Source organism: Capra hircus, chromosome 21, assembly GCF_001704415.2.
Source record: "Capra hircus breed San Clemente chromosome 21, ASM170441v1, whole genome shotgun sequence".
Lineage (NCBI taxonomy): Eukaryota > Metazoa > Chordata > Mammalia > Artiodactyla > Bovidae > Capra > Capra hircus.
Genome location: NC_030828.1, coordinates 55,480,201 through 55,495,745, shown reverse-complemented (window position 1 = coordinate 55,495,745; position 15,545 = coordinate 55,480,201). Strand labels below are relative to the sequence as shown.

At 49.6% G+C, this 15,545-nt stretch overlaps 1 protein-coding gene across 4 annotated transcripts in view; it reads left to right on the top strand.

Annotated features, from left to right (window-relative positions):
* GPR68 (G protein-coupled receptor 68) overlaps positions 1-6,431 on the top strand; it is a 37,753-nt gene extending 31,322 nt beyond the window's left edge. For all 4 annotated transcript variants that reach the window (XM_018066127.1, XM_018066128.1, XM_018066126.1 and 1 more), the window contains exon 2: positions 3,116-6,431. In XM_018066127.1, coding sequence (XP_017921616.1) covers positions 3,214-4,329 — 1,116 coding nt within the window. In that variant the 5' untranslated portion in view covers positions 3,116-3,213 and the 3' untranslated portion in view covers positions 4,330-6,431. The remainder of the gene's footprint in view (positions 1-3,115) is intronic.

Below are 15,545 nucleotides of genomic sequence, written 5' to 3'. Positions count from 1 at the left end.
TGGAGCATGTGATTTCAGGGGAACCCCTCAAGTTTATCCTCCATGAGCCCCAGGACTGGAACTGCTGGGCTGGGATATCTCTGAGACCCTTCCTAGCAGGCTCTGTCAGTTTTCAGGCTGAGCCCTGGCTCCGGTGCCCACAGGCCAGTTAGGAGCCCACAGGAGGGAGGGTGATGAGACATTGTCAGTTGTAGCAGGGGTTTCCTTCCTGGTCCGTGAGTCCCAGCTTGACTATGTATGGTGAAGAGAGAGCAAAGGGCAAGACTGATCTGCTAAAACTACAAAACAGCTTGATGCAGACTCTGTTCACTTGGAATTTGCAGCCGTATAGACCATACATTCTCAGGAGGGTGGGGGAAGATTGGTTCTTCGGTGGGGTGAAAATAATCTTATTTAGTCATCTGTCACCCTCCAAAAGGCCATGGTGCAAAAACAGATATTCTATACATAAGAATATCTGTTTATGCACCATGGGGGGCAGGTGATTAGGAAAAAAACTATGTCTAAAAAATCTCCTTGGGAGGATGATTATGAACAACAACAAGGTTGATTTAGACACAGTGATGTTTTTCGTCTGAGCCAGGAGTCTTAAATCGATAGAACTGCGCAGGCTTTTCATTCTGGTATATTAATCTAAACGGTAAAGTGAAAGTGAAAGTCGCTCAGTCTTTGTGTCTGACTCTTTTTGACCGAATGGACTCTGCAGTCCAAGGAATTCTTCAGGCCAGACTACTGGCATGGGTAGCCTTTTTCCCAAGGGATCATCCCAACCCAGGGATCAAACCCAGGTCGGCTGCATTGCAGGCAGATTCTTTACCAGCTGAGCCACCAGGGAAGCCCAATCTATAAGGTAGGCCTACAACAAAATTTTTTTATTCTCTCTTGTTCAAATGCATTTGTATATATAGCAACAGCATTTTCTTTTATTCTCTTTTTTAAATTGTTGTGTTTTGGGTTGCTCTGCATCTTCATTGCTGTGCTCAGCTTTCTCTAGCTGCAGCAAGCGGGGGCTGCTCTGCACTGTGGTGCACGGGCTTCTCATTGCGGTGACCTCTCTTGTTGTGGAGAATGGGTTCTAGGCCGCAGGCTCAGTAGTTGTGGTGCAAGGGCTCAGTTGCCCTGCAGCATGTGGGATCTCCCCAGACCACGGGTTGAACTTGTGTCCCATGCATTGGCAGGCAGTTTCTCAACCACTGGACCACTAGGGAAGCCCAGCAATAGCATTTTCTTAGTTAAATTCTCAACAATATGAACTTTTCACTACTGCAAGTAAGACGATCATCTTTTATTCTGCTTCTTTGCCTCTGGAGAAAGAATGCCATGTGTTTTGACATATCTTATGTGGCCCTGATCTTGACCCTGAGGGCAAGTGTCTTTATCCCCATTTTATAGATGAGGAAACTGAAGCTAAGGAAGGGTAAAGACTTGCACAGCCTGTGAGCTGCTGACTCTAGCCTGGTGCTCATGTCTCGATGCCTTGTGCCCTGTACTGGGTTCCTGATTCCATGGAGGAGAAGTAGCACTGCCCTGTGGGAAGCTTGGCCTGTTTTCTTGCCAGAGCACAGTAGTTCAGTTCAGTTGCTCAGTTGTGTCCGACTCTTTGTCACCCCATGGACTGCGGCACTCCAGGCTTCCCTGTCCATCACCAACTCCCGGAGCTTGCTCAAACTCATGTCCATCGCGTCGGTGATGCCATCCAAACATCTTATCCTCTGTTGTTCTTTTCTCTTCCTGCCTTCAATCTTTCCCAGCATTAGGGTCTTTTCCAATGAGTTAGTCAATTCTTCACCTCAGGTGACCAAAGTATTGGAGCTTCAGCTTCAGCATCAGTCCTTCCTCTGACTATTCAGGACTGATTTCCTTTCAGATTGACTGGTTTGATCTCCCTGCAGTCCAAGGGACTCTGAAGAGTCCCCTCCAACACCACAGTTCAAAAGCCTCAATTCTTCAGCACTCAGCTGTCTTTATGGTTCAACTCACAACCATACATGACTACTGGAAAAACCATAGCTTTGACTAGACTGACCTTTGTCGGAAAGTAGTGTCTCTGCTTTTTAATATGCTGTCTAGGCTGGTCATAGCTTTTCTTCCAAGGAGCAAGCGTCTTTTAATTTCATGGCTGCTGTCACCATCTGCAGCGATTTGGGAGCCCAAGAAAATAAAGTCTGTCACTGCACAGCAGGATGTGAACAAAGTTGGGTCTCTTTTGTGCTGTCTGAAGAAGCTCCCAGGACGGGCTGTGGCCTCAGTGTTGACTGATCTGGTACATTCCTGTGAGCAAGAAGGAAACATGTGGATGGTGCTGAATGTTGGCAGAAGAGAGTGTCTGGGGCCTGTGCTGTTTTGTGGGTTGAATTTGATCTTCACCTTGGAGAGCCAGCTCGGGATGGGATGGTGTTCACAAGAGCTCCAGGCCTTGCTTGCTGGACTGAGGGACCAGGAAAATAAATAAGGGACAGGAGGCCAGGGAAGGAGGATGGGGAGACAGAAACCGCATGTCGGTGTCTTGGTCTGTGCATTCTGTATATTCAGTGCAGCTGAGCTGGAGTTCGTGGGCTGGGTCATCTTCTAAATTTTGAGGCTCTACACCAATGTGAAAGGCACAAGCATGACCACTCAACTGCCTTCTGCCCTGAAATGAGCGATGGATCCAGCGACACGAATGAGCTGTCAGCTTGAGTTTCTTTTTTCTCTGCCTGGCTAACGCTTGTTCTGTCACCATTATTGAAGCTCAGTAGGACGACTGTTATTTCAAGCACTGTCTAGGTTATACTGTCCTAAGGTTTACTCTTTATCTGCATATGATGCCCAAATAGCTCCTCACTAAACAAAGTATGAGTTGTGTTTTGTTTTGCACAGAAATGACAATATCGCCTATCTCAAAGAGAAGTACCTTTTAATAGGAAAAAGAATGCTTGAATGGAATTTGGATGAATGTGTCCTTTTCAGAACAAGCAAAAAAATATCAAAGGAATTGATGTTAAGACTGTGTGCATCAAGATAATCATTAGGGAAAAAAATTAAGTGAGGCACTTGGAGCAGTGCCTGACACACGGTAGGTGCTATATAAATGTTAGCTTCTATTATCCTAAGCCTTTCTGCCTTTGACTTTCAGGGGCTTACGCATCACCAGTGAGGCCAAGCCTTCGCCGCAGCTTGAACCACATCCTAGAAGCAAGATGGCCATAGAGAGACTGGCGTCTTCCTGAGCATATGGGGGGTGAGGCCCCGGCAGGCCCGAAGATGGGGAACATCACGGCAGACAACACCTCGATGAACTGTGACATCGACCACACCATCCACCAGACGCTGGCCCCGGTGGTCTACGTCATGGTGCTGGTGGTGGGCTTCCCGGCCAACTGCCTGTCCCTCTACTACGGCTACCTGCAGATTAAGGCCCGGAACGAGCTGGGCGTGTACCTGTGCAACCTGACGGTGGCCGACCTCTTCTACATCTGCTCCCTCCCCTTCTGGCTGCAGTACGTGCTGCAGCACGACCACTGGTCCCACGATGACCTGTCCTGCCAGGTGTGCGGGATCCTGCTCTACGAGAACATCTACATCAGCGTGGGCTTCCTCTGCTGCATCTCCATCGACCGCTACCTGGCCGTGGCCCACCCCTTCCGCTTCCACCAGTTCCGCACCTTGAAGGCCGCCATGGGCGTCAGTGCGCTCATCTGGGCCAAGGAGCTGCTGACCAGCATCTACTTCCTCATGCACGAGGAGGTGGTGGAAGACGCCGACCGGCACCGTGTCTGCTTCGAGCATTATCCGCTGGAGCCGCGCCAGCGCGGCATCAACTACTACCGCTTCCTGGTGGGCTTCCTCTTCCCCATCTGCCTGCTGCTGGCCTCCTACCGGGGCATCCTGCGAGCTGTGCGCCGCAGCCACGGGACCCAGAAGAGCCGCAAGGACCAGATCCAGCGGCTAGTGCTCAGCACCGTGGTCATCTTCCTGGCCTGCTTCCTGCCCTACCACGTGCTGCTGCTGGTGCGCAGCCTCTGGGAGTCCAGCTGCGACTTCGCCAAGGGCATCTTCAATGCCTACCACTTCTCCCTGCTCCTCACCAGCTTCAACTGCGTGGCCGACCCCGTGCTCTACTGCTTCGTCAGCGAGACCACGCACAGGGACCTGGCCCGCCTCCGCGGGGCCTGCCTGGCCTTCCTCACCTGTGCCAGGACCGGCCGGGCCCGGGAGGCCTACCCGCTGGGCGCCCCTGAGGCCTCCGGGAAGAGCGAGGATCCCGAGGTCCTGACAAGGCTCCACCCGGCCTTCCAGACCCCCCACCCGCCTGGAGTGGGAGGGTCCCCTGCAGGCGGGCTGTCCTAGCCGGGTCACCCCATCACCCACATGCAGGGCAGAGCAAGGCCTGAGCCTGCTCCATGGCTGCTGCCCCTTTGGCCAAGGCAGCTGCCTCTTGCTGCTGGAGGAGACGATGGGCTGGGGCCGCGGGCCCCTAGGTCTGGGCCATAACAGGACCTCTCTGATTTCCAGGGAGCCTGCTGTGACTGCTGAGTCTGACGGGGCTGCTAGCTGAGTGTGGGGATAAGCACCGACAGCACATGGGGGTCATCTGCTGCCAGCTGGGCTGCTGGTGGGAAGAAGACTCACCTCCAGGAGGTTTTCAGAGAAGCTCGTGAGGGGACAGAGTGTGAGGACGTGGAGCGAGGGGCCTGGGAGAGGAGGCAGGCACCCAGGTGCTCACCTGCCAGGGCCTTCCAGTGCCAGAGGTGACCCTTGTCCAAATGCCCTGGTGTTACCTGAGAAGATGACGCGGGAATGTGTGCTGTCATCCTTACCACTTGAGCCCCACCCCGTGGAGGTTGGATGGGGAGAAGGAATGTGGGGAGGGGTTGAGGCACTGAGCGTGTGTGTGGCGGGACAGTGGGGGAGAGACAGGCAGAGGAGAGACCCCAGATCCAGGCAACTCACAGTTTTCACCAGCAAGGAGATTTGAGCAGATTCTCCAAGCCCCAGCACTAATGCACAAATCCTAGGGCTCCGTGGGGCTCTGGCAGGTGATGTCTGTGATCCTTTAAAGTCAGCACTGAAGTTCAAGTGTCAGGTCAGAGGCCTAAAGCAGTGTGTTCAACTGAATTCCTGACAGATTCCTCCCAATTCAACTTCTGTTGCTATCTGCCCCAAAGTATACGAGACCCAGAAGTCTGGGGCTCTGTGTGTGCATGTGTGTCCGTGGTTAAAATGCCAGGGTCTCCATGACAGCTCTGCTCCAAGACACTAAGGCTAACTAAGGTCATCGGACTGCAGATAGTGTTTGCCGCCACATACACAGACTGGAGTGCCTAGCAGTCTTTGAGAAGAGCATGGCATTCTCCCCGAGTTCTTAGATGGAGCAAAACAAACACAAGAGATGAATTCTCTGGCATCTTTTACCCCAAAGGGCTGGGGTGAAGCTCCACTGTGGTTTAAATAGCCCCTGTGACAAAGAGAGGAAAAAGCCCTGGGCTTGTCTTGCCTCCTTGGTCCTCCATCTCCACTCCTCTGCCCAAGTGTTCCCCTCAGCCACCTGGAGAGTGACGGGATGGCCCACTGGCTACATGTCTCTTGTTTTGTCCTAGTAGACTGGTTACAGGGCTCATCTCTCCTGAAGCTTCCCACCCAGTCTTGTTAAGCTTCTGCCTGAGGAATATACCAAGGACCAGAAGAGCATCTTGCTACTCCAGGGACCTGCCCACCTTTCAGAAATGCTAGCCCTTTAGATTTCCTGGAGTGGACCAGCACCAGTTCTGACTTCCCTTAGAGACCCGGAATCTGAGCTCTTACAGCCAAGGATCTTGGTGGGCTCAAGCCTGGGGAGGGACCAGGGATAGGAAGATAGAAACTGGTATCAGTGGGACATTTCTGGAATCTGCTGAAGAGGGACCACAGAGAACATCTTCAGTCTCTCCTTGTGTCTCTCTTCCCCTCTCCCAGAGACAGATCCACCCTGAGTTTCTTAACCCTCTCTTCAGAGGCATCCAGAGGCTGATAGCCCAGGCTGGATGTGCCCTAAGGAAGTGGGGTTCTAAGTCTATACTTGATTCTGACTGTGTGTAATCCCTGCTCCTGCTCCTTCTGGAGGTTCTTCCATAACCTGGGGAGGTTCTCTTCCCCTTCATAGAGGAGGAAGTGACCAGGTCTGAAGGTGGAAAAAATGACCATACAGCCAAGAAAACCCAGGATCTTACAGAGGCAGTGGTACTGGTTGAGCCCTCCATGCCTCCTCATTTCAAATTTCCTCCTATTTTGATCTTAAACATGGGCATTCCCACTGGGATAAACTGGCATGAGCTGAAGGCAATTTCATTTATTATCAAGAGTTGTATTTTTGTATTGTTCTTTCTTTTATGCCAAGTATACGTGTGTTGGACCATGCAGTGGATTTATGTAGCAAACTTGAGTCTGCAAATAAAGCAACCTAACCAGCCACAGTTGGAGTGTGTTTCCGTTCATGTAGGGAGGGAGGGTCTTCCAACCCCAGGGACATCTAGAGGGTCCATGAAGTACCCAACAGAGTCAGAAAGGTCCAGGGATTGACTTTCTCAGAGAAAATTCAAACAGGTCAATCAGAGAATTTGCCCTTGATTACCCAGTAGTGGCCAGGAAGGATGAAGCCTTAAAATGAAGGCTTTTCTCTGTCCTCTTGAGATTCATGAAGTGTCCTAAACACTGCAGCACATTGTTGCAAATCCACTGTGGGACTTAACTTGGTCACCCCTTGACTCTAGGGATGCAACTCAGTGCTGCAGTTTGGAGACTATCATTCCCTGTCCTTGGACACAGAACCCCCTTCTATCCTACTCCAGGTGGCCCTGGTGGTAAAGAATCTGCTTGCCAGTTTAGGAGATGCAAGAGATGTGGATTCAACCCCTGGGTCGGGAAGATCCAGGAATAGGGAATGGAAACCCACTCCAGTATTCTTGCCTGGAAAATTCCATAGACAGAGGAGTGTGGCGGGCTACAGTCCATGGGGCTGCAAAGAGTCAGACATGACTAAGCGACTGAGTACAGCATCCAGTGAGAGAGAGCTGGATCAGACTGTCCTTTCCTCACTAGTGAAAACTGCCAAAGCAGGAATACCTGTGGTACCCGCCTCTTGGGCGCTCGCCTTATCCTCACAGTCTGAATTTTGTTTGAGGAGCCCCCCATTTAGTCATCATCATTTTTAAGCTGGAGCATCTTTTCAACAGTGGTGGGCTGCGTGTTTAATACAGGATTAAATGCATCATGTTAAAAAGTAAATTTGGTTTTAGTCACTTAATCCCTCCTGGGTCAAATTCCTGGAGTTCTGGAGTGCTTTGGAAGAATCAATCCTTCAGACAGACTAAAGGTATTACTGGAGATTAAGACTTCTTCCTCTCTTAAGAGAAGTGGGGGAGGGGAGAAAAGGTCCATCTGGTTTCGACTGGAGATGGCAAGAGCCATTAGATTCCTTTCTCATTCACCAGTGTTGCTTAGCAAGATGAGGGCTCATCTTCCTGTTTACACACACTGGTCTGTGGGTTGGCTAGACAAGTGTGGGAGAAATTTGCAGCACAAAATACATTCCATCTGCTGCTTTTCTCTGGCTGGTACAATCAAGAGAGAGCCAGAATCTGGCCCTTCTTGGTTCAATCCTTTTTTGAAAAATGTGCTTCTTGCAGCTGGTGATCCTGCAGCTTCCAGGAATTCATCTGGCAAGATGATGGTCTTTGATGACAATAACCCTGGGGTCACAGCGATGCCCAGTGTTCTGGGGAAATGGTGGGTCAACAAATATAAGAAAGACGTTGGTAGACTAACATAGATAACAATGTAGGAAAGTCCCACAGAGGTCATGAGCTCCAGTTCCTTCCCTGTGAATTATCCCCTGTTGTTCAGTCACTAAGTTGGGTCCAACTCTTTGTGACCCCAGTGACTGCAGCATGCCAGGCTTCGCTTCACCATCTGCCCTAAAATGATAGCCCAGTTTCTCTGCAAATAATACCATGGATACCAATTCACTACTATCCAACACAAGTCATTCCAAGGCTGGGAAGAAAACCTTAACTCTGAGTGAGCCAAGTGGAACCACTTTTCTCACTGGCCTTCATTCTGGCCTCTGGAGCCAAGTGACCCTTTAGGTCCTGGTGTGTGTGCGCTTAGTTGCTCAGTTGTGTCCAACTCTTTGTGACCCCATAGACTGTAGCCCTCCAGGCTCCTCTGTCCATCAGATTCTCCAGGCAATAATACTGGAGTGGGTAGCCATTCCCTTCACCAGGGTATTTTCCTAACCCAGGGATTGAACCCAGGTCTTTTGTATTGCAGGCAGATTCTTTACCATCTGAGAAGCCCTTTAGGTAACTTTAGATACAACTCTCACATCCTGCTTCTCAGTGTTAAATCTCCAAAGCTTGTATTAGACAAGGCTGGATTATACTACAATAAGAAATATACCCCCAAATCATACTGCCTTAAAACAATAAAAATCTATCTCCTGTTCATGCAAGAGTCAGATGAGCAACTACTTTCTGGAGTGTTTTCCCCCCCCCCAAGTGATGGCAGTGATTCAGGATTCCTACATTAAGAGATTCTACCATCTTGGGGTCTTCCTCTTCCATCCACACAGGTAGGGAAAGAAGGACGAAAAGAATCTCACATGGGGGTTATGGGAAATCTGAATGTGGTTAGTATTCGCACTACTCACACTCTATTGGCCAGATCTCAGTCACATGGCCCCAACATAACTACAAGGGAGGCTGGGAAATGTGGTTTTCCTGTGTGTGAAGAAAGAAGCAGAATTTGTGAGCATCTGGCCAGTCACAGACATACAGCTTTTCAAGCCACCTCCGCTTAACAGCTCCGCTTAACACCTCCTTAAGCATTCACCTTCCTGTACCTCATCTGAACAACACCCACGTCTTCAAATGTGATGCTTGGATCTGAAGCTAGATTAGATCTGTCCAACCTGTGCTGAGGAGACACAGATCAGTTACCTCACTATGCTTCTACTGATGCAATGGCTTCTGGCAAGCACATCACATCACTGAAATATACTGAGTTTATGTGAGCAGTGCTTTTTTGGTTGGTCTGTCTTGTTTTATTTTTTCACTGTGCCGTGCAGCTTGCAGTTCCCTGACCTAGGTACGAACCCAGGCCCCTGGCAGTGAGTGCTAAAAGTCCTAACCACTGGACTTCTGGGGAATTTCTGAGCAGTAGCCTTTTAGATCTGAAAGTTAGACTTTGTGGAGCCAATGGAACCCACGTGGAATAGGTGGAGAGTAGTAGAATGTAGTGGGCTGGACTAAAGTGGGGCTGGTGGTCAGCAGAGCCTGTGCAATGAAAGGTAGGAAATGACCTCAGAGGATTGCCTTGCTCAGTGGAGCAATGGGGTGGCACTTGGTCAGAGGATGGCCAAGGGGACTAAAGAGCCCTGATCCCTTTCCTGGCTCGCTTATCTTCCAATCCCACCTGCAGAGTCTGTGGGGCATGTGCACCTCAATGTACCCAAGGTCTGAAGTTCACCAGCCTACCCTTGAAGACCCACAGAGATCCAGGTATTACTTATCAGGATCTGCCCTCAATACTCTTGCAAATGCCCAGGGATGCTCATATGGCCCAGGAATCCATCCTGGTGGATTGTTGCTGTTGTTCAGTTGCTAAGTTGTGTCTGACTCCCTGTGACCCCTGAACTGCAGCATACCAGGCTTCCCTGTCCTTCACTATCTCCCAGAGTTTGCTCAAACTCTTGTCCATTGAGTCGGTGATGCTATCCAACCATCTCACCCTCTGCTGCCCCCTTCTCCTTTTGCTTCCAATCTTTCCCAGCATCAGGGTCTTTTCCAATGAATTGGCTCTTCACATCAGGTGGCCAAAGTGTTGGAGCTTCAGTATCAGCATCAGTCCTTCCAATGAATATTCAGGGTTGATTTCCTTTAGGATTGACTGGTTGATACCCTAGCTCATCCCTCACCCTGGGCCTCCCCATCATTTCTGTAGATCACCTCTTATCCCCCTGTAACCAGCTTCTCCAGGTCATAGCCTTTCTCACCATGCCCCCTCAGATGTGGACACAGGTCCCTCCCCAAAGGACAAAAGATGACTAGGGTGAAATGAGCAAAACTTTACTAAAGACCAGAGTAGGAATCACATTGTGGATCAGAAAAGCATAAAATTGGATCCTAGAACTCAGCGTTCCAATGGTCCCTGGGCTGGATCATGCTAAGTCTTCTCCTGGCCCTTCCTTCCACCTTAGCCCCTACTGTAGAGCCAGAAGCCTGTCTCTCCCTGCATGGGAGGTGGGGGTGGGGGCTTTGGATTCTTCACTCCAGACCTAGGACCTGTACTCTCAGCCTTCTCTGGGCTCCACCTAGGTCTTAGTCTCTTTCCCAAACAACTTAATTATCTCCCCATAAACTTCTACCCACAGGGAAGATAACCTATTACACAGTCATGCCTCAAACTTCTCTATGCAGAATAGAATTCTGCTATTACTTTTGCAAAACCAAAGGCCTATTAGTGCACTCCCCTAAAATATGAGTCAGTAGAATGCTGGCAGCCTTAGCTGATGATGTTTCCTGTCTCTCTAGCCATCAGGATTTCAACAATAGCAGGGTGCACACTCAGTCAGAGGCCCCCATTAGATGGAGCTCTGCAGACCCAGACTCTGCAAATTGTAACTGGAGACCTGGCCAGTGAGGCTTAGAGCTGAGGTGGGACCACTGACCTGAGAAGTCACAGATGGACAGGGACTATGAGCACATTACAATGGCCCTGATGCCACCCCTGCAGGAGCACGGACACATAGGTGGGGACTCCCCAGCAGAATAACAAAGGGACATCAGGACAGCCCCCACCCCAGCTACTCCTGGCCAAAGACTTCACCGCATCCTGCATAGACAGCATTGCAAGTTAACCCCTGATCACCGAACTCTACACTTAGCGTTTACTGTTCAGTGTACAATTTAGAGTCAATTTCTTCAGTATGTGTTCCATGCTTTACAACTAATTCTCCTAAAAGAATCAGACTTGACATGTTTAAGGAAATAAAACAGACACAATAAACACTTGGGGCCCTCGCTGGAAAGGACTACTGTTACTGAATTCTAATCTGGCTGCTTATTGCTCAAAAATCAATACTGGACAGGCAAGTGTTGGTAGAAATGCAAAATGTTGCTTTTAATCTGAAAGCCTGCAGTCTGGGGAGAAGGTGGACTAGTGTCCTCAAAACCAACACTGAAGATGCTGCTCAGGATTGAAAGTTTTTAAAGGGAAAAGGGAAAGTAATTTCAGTTAATCATTGAGATAAGGGATCAGACTCATAAGACATCTCCCACTACGTGAAGGCTCCCAACTCCTGTGATCTTTCTTTAGATGCTATCTCATTGACGCAGTTTGTTCTCAGGATTACTCAAAGGGAAGCTGGGAAATGATCGGGTCATCTATTAATTATTCTTCATGTTTACTTCTTTGATCTAGGGAAGAACCAAGAGCTTAGGCAAGGTATTGTGTGAGCAAAAGATCTGAAAGGTGTGCTTGGGGCAGAGATGAGTAGAATGTTGAGTGCCTGGTTTAAGTTTACTTACAATATAGTTTTGCTAAAGCGACAAGACAAAAGGGGCCTCTTGCAGAGAGCTCTTTCTTGCAAACAACTGCTTACACCAGCACACCTAGATGAGCCAATGCAAGACACTGTACTGATTCAATATGTGAACGTAATGGGATGTGGTCAGTGACTCTGCTTTGGATTTTCTTGGGGAATGTACGGTGGGAGGTTGTGCAAGAGATAAGGACAAGCTGATGAGTTGTCCAGGACTCTGTGAGTGATCTAAGCCCTGGAAGGTCCTGACCCACTCAGTCCTGGGCTCTGGAAATGTGGTTGCCCTCCTATGCAAGAAGGCAAGAGTCTGGCTCCAGAGGTGGGGGGTGAACAGATGGGGAGGAGGCGGGAGATGTGTCAGGCTCTACGGTGGAGTCTCAGGACGTGTAGGGGTGAGGAAAAGGGAGGGGCAGAGGAGCGGTGATGGTGATAAACGTAAGTTTCAAGGGATCTTTTGCCTAAATAAATGAAATGCTGTTTGAAAAAGAGAGCATTTCCAAGGTATAAATATTTTGTCAGTAGTGATGAGTAAACCTTTAGTGAACCCTCGAACTTTGTAATGTACACTACCCGTTTGTACATATTCTGTTTCTTAATTAACCAGAGGGATTATTCAGGGCCCTCTATGTCTGCCTGGCAGTTCATTGCTTGCTGGCATCCCCATTAGTGACTGGCCAGAAGACCAATTATTTGATAATAAAATTTTATTATTTGATAATAAATTAATTGTGTACAGTTCCAGAACACATGGGTGGCCTAAAAAAGCTGGGGTGAGGAGGCTGGAATCAAGGCCTCCTAGAACTTGGGAATAAAAGCAAAAACTGGGAACCCTAGAGAACTGTTTTCCTTAGTCCTCATCGCTTGCATGACCCCCACGTCCCCAGGAGGTGAGCATGCAGTGACCCAGGACTGCGTGGACCACGTTGTTCACCCAGAACCAGTGTGTATTTGCATGGCTCTTGTGGAAGGAAACCAGGACCCTCAGGGAGCTCCTCCCTAGAACCAGGTGGGACCACCTGGTACCCACCTCCCACGCCTGTAATGGGCATGGTCACCCTTATGGCAGGGTGATGCCCATCAGCTTCTGGATCATCTGGGCATGAGTGCCATGCAGGAGCAGCCTGTCCACCTCTGTGCCCAGAGTGCCCGGAAATCTGCTCCAGACTCCGTGCTGCACCAGGATGCCCAGCAGTTTTTCTTCCTGGAAAAAAAAAAATGGGACAGAGATAAAAGTAGTGGAGGAGGAGAAAAAAATGGAAAAAACCACAACATACATTTATAAGTGGAAAAAGAGCATTTGACTTGACATGGTCTCTTTTTAAAAAATAAAGCTTTGGGTTAAAACACTAATGCCACTGGAAGACTCATAGTGAAAAACAAACATGTCCTACATCACGCCTCGTGGGCCCCCAGATCCACTCCCCAGAAGCTGCCACTTTGAAGAGTTTGGGCTGTTTTTTCATGCAACTAAATAGTATGCTTTTTCTGGAAATCTCCATTTTCTTGACACTACAGATTCATTTCTGCAGGGGCAGCATGCCTATTTCCTGCCAAGCCAGCCCTGCCCAGCTCTGCCTTATCTGCCAGTGGCTTTGGTGCCAGGATGGCCCCTGTTCCTCCTGTAACCCCACTGTTAGCCTCCAGTGGGGGATGGACCAGGTCCCACTGCCGTCGCCTTCTAGGTATTACCCCCATGTGGCTGAGGGAGCAGAACCATGGAGAAAACGCAGCCCCATCCTGGGCCCAGCAGGGAGAATGGTTTGCAGTCAGCCAGATCTGACTTGGGTCTTTCCTGGCAGAAGTATCAACCTCTCTCTGCTTCAGTGTCTTCATCTGTATAATGGGGAGGTGGATGATAATAACAATGCCTCCTTGGAGGGTTGTTGTGAAGATTAAATGAGATAATGCAAGTAAAGCACCTCCAATGGTCCCTGGCACACAGTAGGTGCTCATGAAATGAGGTGGATTATTGTCGGCACGGCTGGGGCCCCTGGCCTTCTGCCCAGAATTTTATTCCTTTGACTTATTTGCTGATTTTTTTTTTAAAAGTGATTTGCTTTGCTTCCTTCTACCTCTCTTCAAAAATAAGGTGCCAGAGAATCACTTGTCTAAGCTATTAAACATGTCTGTCCCTGTTAGGGTTCCCCGGAGAAAGGAGGATCTTAGGTAAAGACATAGGAGAGAGGTGCCCCAGGGGAAGAAATCAAGTACACCCTCCTCCTCCTCTACAAACAAAGGAAGGGGATAAAGGGATCTAGAACAGGAGAATCAGGACACACGGGAGGAAGGGGCTCATCTTCCCAATCAGGTATTTGCACATTCATTCCATCACCCATCAGAGTTGTACTGAGCACCTATGTGCCAGGCCCTGAAGCAGGGATACAGTGGTGAATGGGATACAGCCCCCTGCCCCCCAACCTTGCCCCCAGAGGTATCACATTCTAGATGAGTGATCAGGCAAGCACAGTGCGTGGGGATCATGGCACACAGCAGGGGCGCCCAACCCAATTTATTGGAGTGGCTCAAGAAAGACTTTCTGGATGAGGGATGGCTAGGACCACAGGTGACAGAAGCAGGAGTGTCAAGCCAGGGGCCATGGAGGCCACTCACTGAAAGCTTTTCTTTTTAAAGATTTTTATTTGTTAATTTATTTGGCTGTGTCAGATCTTAAACTGTGGCATGCAGGATCTAGTCCCCGGACCAGGGATCAAATCCTGGGCCCCCTGAAGTGGGAGTGTGGAGTCTCAGCCATTGGCCCAGCAGAGAAGTCCCATGAAAACTTTTCAAAACAGGAGGCAAGTGTTGGCAAATTTCACTCAGGACCTGTCTTTCCTCACAACCGGCCTGAGAACCTGCATGTCCATTCTTCCCAAGGGACCAAGGTGGGAGGGAGGCCCCAAAGCATTTCCAGGCAAGCCCTTTGTCCAGGAGCCCCTTCCCAGGGGTACCCAGCCCAGACTGGCATTTTCCGTCATTTGTTTGGACTTTATTCTCCCATTTGTCTTCTCCGTTGGATTGTATTTGCTCTTTACAGGTCAGTGCTTCTGGGACCATGGGACCATTTCCTCCCACACCCTGCCTGCCCTCACCATTCACATTTTTCTGGTCCAGACAGGGCCCTGGGGATCCTCAGGGTGCATGTGATCAGTAAACAGTTCAGGAACTGGCTGGCATTCAGCCTCTAAGAGCTGTGTGGACCAGCTGAACCAACCATGATGGCCTGCAAATTCCCGGGAATCCCTGAATGACCACACCATCTTTAAGAGGCCCTGCCAAGAGCAGGTGGGTGGGTGCAGGAGGAGAACTGACCAGGAGTGGCTGGAGGCAGAGAGTTGGGGGCTTCCACACCAGTCCAGACTGAGACAGAGGGGTGGGAGCCGGGGGACAGAGGGCTCAAGTGGGCAGAGTGGACTGGATCCAGGGCATGGTTAATTGTGGGTGGGTGATGAGGCCCCAGGATGACTTTTGGGCTTGGAGGCTGAGAACGTGGGTGGTCACTATTGATTCAGGCTTGGAGCATAACGGGCTGATGCTCATGGTTAGGTGATATTGCTGTTCAGACTCGGGTGGAGAGAAGGGAGACAGGGGCCTCCTGGGAAGCTGAACTGTTCTACATTGTGACCTTGCTGGTGGCTGCGCAGGTGTATACATGTGTAAAAATTCACCCACTGTATACTTAAGGTTATGCACGTTGCTAGTTATATCTCAATTTAAAAAAAAAAAGATTTAAAGTAGAGTGGGATGAAAGTGCCAGAAGAGAATGAGAGCCAGAGGTCACATTCCTGCCTTTCTGCATCATCCATCCATCCATTATCCATTCATCCATCAGGCTATTCATCTATCCATTCATCCAGCTAGCCAGCTCACCAGCAGTCTGTCCATCTATCCATTCATCCATCCTGCCTTCCTTTCTTAGTCCTTCCTGTAAGACATCATCAGTCAGCTCTTGGTTCCTGACAAGCTCTGGGAAATGCCTTCCAACCACGTG